A 12,518-nucleotide genomic window follows, 5' to 3' on the forward strand; every position below is an offset into this window, starting at 1 on the left:
GAGCCTTTGATCGGTGTGGCTGCTTGAAATTAAAAGTTTTGGGAATAAAAATGTTTTAACATAGAATTATTTTGGTATTGTGAAAAAAGACATTTTTGAAGCTTTTCATCTTGAACTCTTCAATATAATTCATAAGAAATACAACATTTATGCTACCTGAGAGGAGAGTGCTGATTGATTGGCACGTGGTAATAGTAGTGTAGTTGCCATAAAGAATGTAACAGATTATTAACATTTAACTGCCAAGTTTTGTTTCAATTTTAAACCAAATGGGTTAACTTTTGTTATTTCGTTTATTCTCAGATTTAATCCTGGCGAAATTAAAAAGTTGTGAATTTTTTGACGATGAAATCAGTCCAAAACTATTCTTCCTTACTATCCACGATGCAATGCTCTGCATATTGGACAAGCATGATCCCAGTAATTCTGTCAACATCATATGTGACAAGGTATCTTTGGTTAGAACATACAGCAGTACAGCACAGACCCTTCCACCCATGATGAAGTGTTGAACACAATGCCAAATTAAACTAATTCCTTCTGCCTGCCCATGGTCCATATATCTCCATTCGTTGCTTATTCATGTGCCTAACTAAGAAGACCCTGAAATGCCCGTATTGTATTTGCCTCTTCAATTACCCCTGGAAGCATGTTCCATGCACCTACCATTCTGTGTAAAAGCTTGCTCCTCATATTTCCCTTGAGCCATTCCCCTCTTAGTGGGCGACACAGTGGTTAGCACTGCTACCTCACAGCACCAGAGACCCAGGTTCAATTCCCACCTCAGGCGACTGATTGTGTGGAGTTTGCACATTCTCCCCATGTCTGCGTGGGTTTCCTCCGGGTGCTCAGGTTTCCTCCCACAGTCCAAAAATGTGCAGGTCAGGTGAATTGACCATGTTAAATTGCCTGTAGTGTAGGGGAATGGGTCTGGGTGGGTGGTGGGTCGGTGTGGACTTATTGGGCCAAAGGGCCTGTTTCCACACTGTAAGTTATCAATCTTACCTTAAGTGCATAACCTCTAGTATTTGACATGAGAACTCTGTCAACCCTATGTATGCTTCTCATAATTTTATAATCTCCATCAGGTGTCCCCTCTGCAGGGAAAATAGTTTTTCCAGAGAGTTTTTCCAGCCTCTCCTTATAAGCTCATATCCTCTAATCCAGGCAGCATTCTGATAAACTTCTTCTGCACCCTCTTCAAAGCCACTACATCCTTCCTGTAATGTAGCGGCCTGAATTGATTGTTGTTTGTTACTTACTTTGAATTTTCACCTTTCCCCTTCATTTCTTTTGAAAATTCATTTTGCATTTTCATGTTCCCCTTCTGCACATATATTTACTTTGCTTTCTTCCTGTATGTTTGATCACATCACCTCTGATCCCACATGACTATCAGTGTCCTATTGTAATTCTGCATGGTTCTATGCCTCCTCTCCGTAGCTCCTTGTCCTTCATTGTCTTTTACTCCTACAATGGCCCCTTATCCTCCAGGATCTCAGTGCCCATATCTCCCTGGCCCAAGTGTCTCTCGCATGGTCCCATAGCTTTCAATGCCTCACCCTTGTAACCTTCTCCCGTATGCAATATTTTTGAAAAAGAACAGGGAAAACTCTGGACAATATGTTGCACTCAATCAACAGCACATAAACAGATCTTCTTGTCATTCTTATATTGCTCTTTGGAATCCTTCTCAGTCCAAAATGGCTGTTGCATTTCACACATTGTGATAGTGGCTACACATTATAAAAACCCGAAGTGTGGTCTGATACACTGGAAGAATTGAAGGAAGGCACAATATTCTGGACCTTCATCTGGATCTCTCTGTGAGACCTAGAAATTTATAGATAATTCTTCTTCAAATCAAGAAAACAGGGCCAAACAGCTTTTGAACCAACAGTTTTTTAAAATTAATTTCTTCTACATGCATTTTCATTCTATCTGTAAAAGAGGTGAACTAGTTATTGTAATATCAGAAGATCATCAAATAATCAACTAATCATGTACAGAAACAATTAGTGAACCTGTTAACAATGCATCAAACACATTAACTAATCACATGCAGAAGAAAACAATATTGAGTATTGAAATAGAAACAGTACAAAACAATTATCTGCTGTTTGCTCATATTCACAATTAATACAATATCAGGCCACCCCTGGAGTCACAAAGTTTACAATATGTGAAAATGTGAATTACAATTGGATTACAATCTAAACTCAGATAACAGAGCTCATTAATTTTGTTGTAGGTACATAACATCAAGGAAACAAATTCTGAAGGAGATTTAAAAAAGAGGAACTTTGGGGTAAGCTAAAAATATATCCTTCATTCTTTTAGGAGACAGTATTATTCTTGCCAAGTTAACACTTCCATAATCTGGTTTACTTTCAGGTGCAATCAGATACAAAGTTCTGAGTGTCTGTAAAACAAGCAGAAAACTGATGCAACAAATATTTGGATCAGAGAATTGCAAAATAACAAGTTCCAGAAAGGACTATAATTTGAGATTGATTTATGTGCAGAATTTATTTTGCATAGACTGTCACAATCCATCTTGAAATTTTGGCTAATGAATGTATATTTGTAATTTTTAAGGCAAAGATGTGACATAATGTTGTACATGACAAATCAATGCTGATTTAACAAGTGAGGCAGTATCCTATCATCAGTGTGGGTCTGAGGTCTGTTTAGGAAGAAATTTGTAGCAGTTCTAACAAATCGGACATAAATTTGCTGATCACACGCATCCCACCCTCTAAAATTGATAATAGCTGTAAAGTTGTATCACATTATTCACTCTTCCAGAGAAATAGCAGCAGGACCTGCTATTCAGCACCTTAAACCTGTTTTACCATTTGATAAGACCATGATTGATCTGATTGTTGTCACTTCTTTTTTGTCTGCCTATAAATCCTCAACTCCCTTGTCAATGAGGAATCTGTCTAACTCAACCTTAAAAATATTCAATAACCTTGGTTCAAGTACTCTTTGGGGAAGAGAGCTCTGACAGAAAAAAAACCCTCACCTGTCTGAACTAGAAAACTCCTTATTTTTGATCTGTGTCTCCTAGTTCTAACCTCTGTTGAAAAGGGTATCCACCCTGTCAAGTCCCCTCAGGGGCTTTCAATTATCGAAAAGACGTTTCAAGAAGATCACCTCTCATTGAAAACATGTCCAAAATATGCAAACTTTCCTCATAGGACATTACCCTCATTCCAGGAATCAGCTCAGAAATCTTTCTCCAAACTGCTTCCAATGCAATTATGCCCTTTTTTAAATAAGGAGAAGAAAGCTGTACATGGTACTCTGGATGTGGTCTCACCAAAACGCTGCACAACTCCAGTAAAATTCTCTACTTTTATATTCCATTCTCTTTGTAATAAATAAGGACATCCCATTTGCCTTCCTTGTCATTTACTGTACCTGCAAATTAACGTTTTGTGATTTTTATGCTGGGACATCTGCTTCCCTCTGTATGTTAGAGTTCTGTAATATTTTATGTAATTGTAAATAATTTTATTCTTCCTGCCAAAATAGACAAGTTCATATTTTAGCATATTATGCTTTATCTGCCAAATTATTTACCTCTCACTTTACCCATCCCTTTGTGGAATCTTTATGTCTTCTTCACAACTTACTTTCCTGCCCATCTTGGTGTCATCAGCAAATTCAGCAATCATACATTCTGTCCCTTCATACAAGTAGTTGCTTATAAATAGTTGAGACCACAGCAGTGATCCTTGTTGTATTCTACTCATTACATCTTGCCAACCTAAAAATGATCTATTTACTCCATATCTTTATTTTGTATTAGTTTACCAATTCTTTAGATATGCTGATATGTTGCATCCTCCACCATAAGCTATTATTTTGTGCAGTAACCTTTGATGCAGGAACATCGTATCTTCAGGTTCCCTTTATTCACTCTGCTTGTTACTTACCTTTCACAAAACCACATTGCCTCTGCATGATTGCATTAAGATTTTATAAACGCCTGTTGTAACACCTTGAATGATAGACTTTTGCATTTTCACGTACTAGATATTAAGCAAACTGACCTGTAATTTCCTGCTTCGTATCTTCTCCTTTACTTGAATACAGAATTTAAATTCACTACTTTCCTGTCTGATGAGATCTTTCCAGTATCTAGGGTCTTTTTGAAAACTGAAATCAATAGTGGGGAGAGATGGGAAAATCTCTGAGTGGGATTTGTGCAGGGAGAAGATCTGTAGGACCAGGGCCAAGTTAAAGAAAGAGCTAGCATGTTTGAGTTCCACAGCAGCTATTGATACCTCAAAGCTTGGAATACCAAAATGTCAGCTTTCTCTAACACACTGCCTACAATGGGGTTCAGGCCCCTAGATTGAGAAGCCTGGTATAGAATAAAGTCCCCGGATGCTGCCTGAACTGCTGTGCTCTTCCAGCACCACTAATCCAGAATCTGGTTTCCAGCATCTGCAGTCATTGTTTTTACATAGAATAAAGTCCATCAGGACTCAGGGACTTGTCAGATGTAGTTCCAATAATTTTCTCAGGGGCTTTACCTAGTGATTGTAATTGTTTTAAATTCCTTTCTCCCTTTCACCTCCTGATTCACAGTTTGTGTCTTGCCCAGCGAAGACAGATGCAAAATTTCTGTTCAAAACATGTACCAATTTCTCCATTTTCCATTATTCGTTCCCCAGATTCAGTCCCTAGAGGGCTAATGTTAGTAATTTTTCCTTCTTATATGCATGTAGAAGATTTACTATCTGTTTTTATGTTTGCTTTCATTCGTTTTTTAATTCTTTCTCACCATTTCTTTTGCATTTATATTTGATGGATTTTATATTCAATCTAGTCTTCTCACCTGCCATTAACTTCGTAAAATTGGACGCTTTTTCCTTCAATTTAATACCATTTTCAGCTTCCTGAGTTCATTACAAATAACGCATTCTTCTCCTGGAATCTCTCTGTCTCTCTCATCGGCATAAATCTGTGCTAACTTAAGAAATACCTTCTTTAATACTTTTCCACTGCATCTCTTCTGAGCTGTTCTTGAAAGTAAATCTCAGTTCATGCTCTGCCTTCATGCCCTTATATTTAATTTTAAAACACCAATCTTAACTCTCTTTTTACCCTCAAACTGAATTAAAAAGTTACTCATGTGATAATCACTGCTACTTAAGGGCACCTTTGTCAAGAGGCAATTAATTCATTCTATCTCATTTAGCATTAGCAGATATGGAATTAACTGCTCTTGGATTGGCTCTGGAACGTGTCGCTGTAAGAATCTGACTTGAAAAACACTAACTTCATCTTTCAGGTTACCTCTTCCAATCTTATTTATCCAAACAATGAATAGATTAAAATCACCTATGGATTATTGTTTTATCTTTTTCATAACACCACATTATTTCTTCCCATTTACCTCTTCCAACAGCATGATTTCTGCTAGGACAGCTACAAATTACAAGCAACCTCTTTCCTTTGCCATTTCTTATCTTTCACTAAACTGATTCATACATACTCACACCGCTGAAACCTTGTGCCGTATGCACTTACATCATTGAACCCTTTCTGCTTTTACACTCTCAGTCCCAAACAATCACTCCTTTCTCACACTCACAGCCAGGACATCTGGTGGCTTTACACTCTCACAATCCTGAACTTCAAATCCTTTGACACACACAAACAGCCCTGTACTCCTGCTGCTTTTCTCATTCACACTAAACAAATATTATACTCTGGATGTCCATCATCTTAGATGTATAAACAAACAGCAAAAGCTGATCAATCACCTTTCTTGATCTTTGACTATCAATATGACATCCCAGTGGTTTTGGTGTGAAACTCACAACATAGAACTGTTGAAAGCGCAAGAGTAACAACCGAATTAAAATATTTGGCGGATCCGCAAAACAGGGCTGGGTAATGAAAGCCATATCCTGAAAAGAGTAAAGAATTAAAGTTTGTCATCTAATGCTCCACTTTCTGTCAACTGTTTACTGAATATAATTTTGCAATCTTCATGGTATTGATGCTGCTTCCCATGCTGGAGGCAGTAGTGGGTGATGACAACAATAGCGCAAAATATTTCCCACTTTCTGAGAATGTGAAGTCAGCAGCTGATGTTTTGGGGGTAAGTGGGAATGGGTTGAAGATCAGAAGAGGGTCACCACCCTCAATAATGCATTAGCAAAAACCTCAGAATCCATACACTTTCCTTTCACTGTTCTAACATGAAAGAGTTAAACTCAGGACAGTTAGATTGGTGTGAAGAAGAACTTAAAACATTAACTCAGGTTTCTCTTCACAGATGCTGCCAGGCTTGCTGAATTTTTCTAGCTATTTCTGTTTTGTTTGCTATTGTTCTGTCACACTCTGCCAAGTAAATTAATTTTGAAATGACAATAAATCCGGGGTTCAAGTCCCACTTGTTCCAAAGATATATCATAACATCTCTGAGAATATCTGGAATCTGGCAAGGAGGAAGGATCTTGTGGTGCAGTTGTAGTGTCCTTACCTCTGAACCAGGAGGTCTGGATTCAAGTCCTACTTGCTGCACAGATGCATCCCGGAACACGTTGATTTAAAAAGTATCTCGAAGAACGGTTTGATTCCAATTGATCTATGCAATTAGTGGAAAACTGCAATAACATGGGAAGCTTTAAGATTATATGATTCACCAAGGGCAGGGAGGGGTTGTTTCTGTATAGCATCATAAATCTTCTAATTATCACAATGTTGTGCATTGGGCAGATTTCTTAATAGTGGCATGCTATTCCCAATGGTGGAACAGTATTGTACATCATTTCTGCTCCCTTGCTCCCTCTCAAAGATTAAGTGTGGGGAGGCATGTGACCAGGAAGAGGGGGAAGCTTTGAAATGCTGATGCAGCTACTGACAGTCAGCACTTATTAAAGGTGTTTTGTTTCAAATTTAAATTTCATCTGTCAATATTTTGCATTATATCAATTTCAGTGTACATCATTTGTTACTTGCTGGGATTAGCTTTGTCAGAAAACTAAATGTATTGTCATGTTTCTTGGTTAACACGTTTTGATGATTACAGGGGAGTTGGGATGTTTCCATTATTGTGGCAGAAACAATGTTGTGTTTTTGCTCCCTTTGTACTGAATGCTCATGTCCAATGTCTAACGCACCATTTGGGTAGGGTATGATTGAATTTCCAGGCTCAGCTAACCCTCCTTTCTATGTATTGTAAAGGATATTGTTCAAGCTCACTTTCAGTGGGGATAATTAAAATGAAGACTCAAAGTCCTATAAGGGCTGTCCAAGTTAATATCTTGAGATAGACACACATTTGGAGAATACTTTGGGTCTCTCATTTACTTACTTTGACTGACAGTATTTCCAATTTCACTCTTCCATGCACCTGACCCCACTCTCCTTCCTCCCTTGCATTCATCTTCCATGGACCCAGACTCTGAGCATTCAAAAAAGTCCCCTAATCTCACGTGATTCCGCTGTTTCAGTCTTGAAAATGCACTCAGGCTGCCATCCTCTTTCTGTACACTTCAACAAGGAAAATCACTGGCCTCACACAATTGTACAAAATGCTGACTTCAACCAAACATGAACTCAATGTAATGAGAGTCTCCTGTACACCAACTGTAATCTTAAAGATAGGAAAAAATACACGAATGAATTTTCATAGCATATAAATACATATAAGTACATAGTGCCACAGGACAGTCTGAGATCCAATACACCACAGTCATGCTGCTGACTTTACCTCTGCATTTCATCCTGCTTCCGAGAAATCAACTTTTTGTATTCTGTGCATAAAGACTGGATAAAATCTAACATTGCCACAGCCATCTTGTGGCACGTGTGACATTAGCAAGCTGAATCATGAAATATTGCTAAATACCTTGATGGTATGTTGAATTGTGGCACATGTTTTGTTTAAAAATATGTTCACGCCAATGATTGAAGTAAAAAATGTAACAATTGGTATTGTGTCTCATTGAGAATCACTATATTTCTATGAATGGAAAAAGATGAAGAAAGATAAGTCCATCCCGACCAGAGATTAAAATGTTGGATTTTTTTTATTCTACTTGATCAAAGCAAAACTTGGGATCAGGACAGAAGAAAATAAAAAAAAATGTTCAAATAATGATGAGGAAGCCAATATTTCTATTTTTCAAACCTTGTTTATATAATTACTGTCCACTTGGACATTGAAAATACAATTCTCATCATAATTACATGTTGCAATAATCAAGCATGCGAATTGAAACAAGTAAAGAGCAAGCTGTTTTAAAACTATATAGTGCAATGTGAAAGTGTTAATCTTTCATAATTCAATGTAAAAGAGCATCGAAGGAGAGTCACCAGAATATAATAGAATTTTAGGGTAGGTTTGAAATTAGATTACATTACAGTGTGGAAACAGGCCCTTCGGCCCAACAAGTTCACACCGACCCGTCGAAGTGCAACCCACCCATACCCCTACATTTACCCCTTACCTACGAGCAATTTAGCATGGCCAATTCACCTGACCTGCACATCTTTGTGACTGTGGGAGGAAACCCACGCAGACACGGGGAGAACGTGCAAACTCCACACAGTCTGAGGCGGGAATTGAACCCAGGTCTCTGGCGCTGTGAGACAGCAGTACTAACCACTGTGCCACCGTGCCGCCGTGATGTGGTTTAATCTGAAATTGGCATCTCAAGTCTGAACAAAGGAAATTGCATCGGTATGAGGGGCAAATTGACTTTGGTCAATAGAAAATTCACATTAAACGATGTGATGGAAGGCCATAAGACCATGAGATATAAGTGTATTAATAGGCCAATTGGCACATTGAAACTGTTCTGTCATTCAATGATACCTGAGATGTTTCTCAACCCCAGTTTCTTGCCTTGTCATTGTAATTCATGATCCTCTTACCAACCAAGAACCTATCTATCTCTGTCTTAAAGAAACTCAATGACTTCGTCTCCACAGCCTTCTGCAGCAATGAATTCCGCAGACTTAACATTATCTAACTAAAGAAATTTCTCCTCATCTCAATTCTAACAGCGTTGTCCCTTCACTCTGAATATATACCTTCAGGTCCTAGTCTCTCCTAGACCTTTCAGTATTCTGTAAATTTCAATCAGATTCCACCCTTCACCCTTTGAAACAAAGACAGACCCAGGGTTTTCAACTGCTTTACGAATGACAAGTCTTTCATTCCCAGAATCATTTTTGTAAATCTCCTCTGGACTCCTCCTAGGCCGGCACATCCTTCCTTAGATACAGGGCCCAAAACTGTTTACAAATTCTAAATGCACTTCATAACACCGCCTCAACAGTAAATTCTTACTCTTGTATTCTATTCCACATGAAATCCCACAATGGCAATTAGAGACATTTGAATTTGGGGGTGACACAGTGGCTCAGTGGTTAGCACTGCTGCCTCACAGCACTAGGGACACAGATTTGATTCCAGCCATGGACGACTGTCTGTGTGGAGTTTGCACATTCTCCCCATGTCTGTGTGGGTTGCCTCTGGTTTCCTCCCACAGTCCAAAGATGCGCAGGTTAGGTGAATTGGCCAAGCTAAATTGTCCATAGTGTTCAGGGATGTGTAGGTTAGGCGCATTAGTCAGCAGTAAATGTAGAGTAACAGAATAGGTCTGGGTGGGTTCATCCACGGGGGGCGGGGGGTGGGGTGGACTTGCTGGGCCAAAGGGCCTGTTTCCATACTGTAGGGAATCTGTTCTATTTTAAATGAATGCTAACTATGGATTTGCCTTCCTAACTGTATGCTAAACTTAAATGAATCCTGAACTAGGACTCCTAAATTCCTTTGTGTTGTGGATTTCCGAAGCCTTTCCCCATTTAGGAAATAGACTATGCCTCTATGTTTCCTACCAACATGCATAACCTCACACTTTCTCACAATATACTCCATCTTCCACTTCTTTGCCCACTCTCATGGCTTTTTAAAATTAATTCATGGGATGAAGGTACTGCTAGCTAGGCCAGCAGTTATTGACAATCCCAAATTACCCAGAAGGCAGTTAAGAGTTCACTACATTGTGTAGGTCTGGACTCATGTGTAGCCTGACCAGGTAAGGATGGCAGTTTTCTTCCCTAAAGGGCATTAATGAACCAGATGAGTTTTTCCCAATGTTTGATAATGGATTCATGTCCAGCTATCCTTAGTAGCCACACCCTCAGATGACAAGCAACATGAGTTTGACTGGGACAACACTTCTATTATAGGACAAGCCAAACAGAGAATAGCCAGGGAATTCCTTGAAGCATGGCACTCATCAAGGAGAAAGTGAGGACTGCAGATGCTGGAGATCAGAGCTGAAAATATGTTGCTGGAAAAGTGCAGCAGGTCAGGCAGCATCCAAGGAACAGGAGAATCGACGTTTCGGGCATGATTCCTAAAGAAGGGCTTGTGCCCAAAACGTCGATTCTCCTGTTCCTTGGATGCTGCCTGACCTGCTGCGCTTTTCCAGCAACACATTTTCAGCATGGCACTCATCCACAGATTCAATCAATAAGCACATCGACCTGGACCCAATATACCAGCCACTGCAGTGGACAGCTGGAACTGACTACCGGAAGCGGCAGATTCAAACCACTATAAATGCCGGAGGAAACATCACAGAAGTGCTTCACTGGATGCTCCCAAGTACTGAGGATATCACCTAGACAAGGGACAAAACGTCTGCAACACAAATTCCCAGCTCGGCGAACAGAACCACAACAATGAGCACCCGAGCTACAAATCTTCTCCCAAACTTTGAATTCATGGCCAACACCAAACTCTTAATTCCAGATTCTTATTGAATGCAAGTTCTATTATTTTCAATGGTGGGATTTGAACGCAGGTGCCCAGAACATTAACTGGGCATCTAGATTAACAGGCCAACAATAATACCACTAGGCTATCACCACCCCATCCAAGCCTGTCCAAGTCCTTCTGCAGCCTCCCCGCCTCCTCAACATTACATGTTCCTCCATCTATTTTTGTGTCATCTGCAAACTTAGTAATAATGTCCCCCGCTCCTTCATCCACATTGTTACAGTATAACATGAATAATTGTGATCCCAACGCTGACCCCTGTGGAACTCCATTAGTCGCCGGCTGCCATTCTGTGAAAGACTTCTTTATTCCTACTGACCAATCCTGTACCCACCTTGTCCCTAACAGAACCTTAAGAAGACTTTTGAAAAAGGGTAACTGCACCTGAAGCACTGGACCTGCTTTCTCTCCACAGATGCTGTTAGACCTGCCGATTTTTCCAGTAATTTCTGTCATTATTGTAATAGTGCCTTTCTTATATGTCTTTTCTTGCCCCACATCCTGACTACAACTAGGAAGCCAGCACATAACTCCCAACAAGGTCTCTATTCCTTTGTGGTTCCTCAATTCTGCCCACACCGATACTATGCCTTCCTGATCCTTTATTGTTTTTTGCTATTGATCTAATTTAAGTTTTTAATAATAAGGCAGCTCCATCCTCTTTGCCTATCTGCCTGCCATTTCAATAAGGACTCTAGATATTTAGTTCCCAACTCTAATCCCCTTTGTGATTCTCACAACATTGTATCTAGAGTCATAGAATCATAGAAATGTACAGCATGGAAACTGACCCTTCGGTCCAACCTGTCCATGCCGACCAGATATCCCAACCTAATCTAGTCTCACCTGCCTTCACCTGGTCCATAGCCTTCCAAACCCTTCCTATTCATATATCCATCCCAATGCCTTTTAAGTGTTGTAATTGTACCAGCCTCCACCACATCCTCTGGCAGCTCATTCCACACACACATATCACCCTCTACATGAAAAAGTTGCCCCTTAGGTCTCTTTTATATCTTTTCCCTCTCACCTGAAACCTGTGCCCTCTAGTTCTGGACTCCCCCACCACAGGGAAATGACCTTGTCTATTTACCCGATCCATGCCCTTCATGATTTTATAAACCTCTAAAATGTCACCTCTTAGGGAAAATGCTCCAGGGAAAACAGCCCCAGTCCATTCAATTTCTCCCTAAAGCTCAAATCCTCCAACCCTGGCAACATCCTTGTAAATCTTTTCTGAACCTTTTCAAGTTTCACAATGATAGGAAGGAGACTAAAACTGCACACAATATTCCAGAAGTGGCCTAATCAATGTCCTGTACAGCCTCAACATGACCTCCCAACTCCTGTACTCTGACCAATAAAGGAAAGCATACCACGCCTTCTTCACTATCATATCTACCTGTGACTCTACTTTCAAAGAGCTATGAACCTGCTCTCCAAGGTCTTTTTGTTCAGCAACACTTCCCAGGACCTTATCATTCAGTGTATAAATCCTGCTGTGATTTACCTTTCCAAAATGCAGCATCTCGCATTTATCTAAATTAAACACAATCTGCACTCGTCAGCTCATTGGCCTATCTGCTCAAGATCCTACTGTTATCTAAGGTGAGCTTCTTTGCTGTCCATTACACCTCCAATTTGGTGTCATCTGCAAACTTACTAACTATACCTCTTATGCTCACATCCAAAT

At 39.8% G+C, this 12,518-nt stretch overlaps 1 protein-coding gene across 1 annotated transcript in view; it reads left to right on the forward strand.

Annotated features, from left to right (window-relative positions):
* The window catches only part of LOC122563779 (chloride anion exchanger-like), an 81,368-nt gene extending 73,405 nt beyond the window's left edge, over window positions 1-7,963 (forward strand). Inside the window, exons 19-21 of the mRNA XM_043718003.2 lie at window positions 304-449; window positions 2,252-2,308; window positions 2,395-7,963. Coding sequence (XP_043573938.1) covers window positions 304-449; window positions 2,252-2,308; window positions 2,395-2,418 — 227 coding nt within the window. The 3' untranslated portion in view covers window positions 2,419-7,963. The remainder of the gene's footprint in view (window positions 1-303; window positions 450-2,251; window positions 2,309-2,394) is intronic.
* Window positions 7,964-12,518: the final 4,555 nt, after the last annotated feature.

The sequence above is a fragment of the Chiloscyllium plagiosum genome, unplaced genomic scaffold (assembly GCF_037043375.1).
Source record: "Chiloscyllium plagiosum isolate Xiang-an unplaced genomic scaffold, Cpla_swu_hap1 HiC_scaffold_23, whole genome shotgun sequence".
Classification (NCBI taxonomy): Eukaryota; Metazoa; Chordata; class Chondrichthyes; order Orectolobiformes; family Hemiscylliidae; genus Chiloscyllium; species Chiloscyllium plagiosum.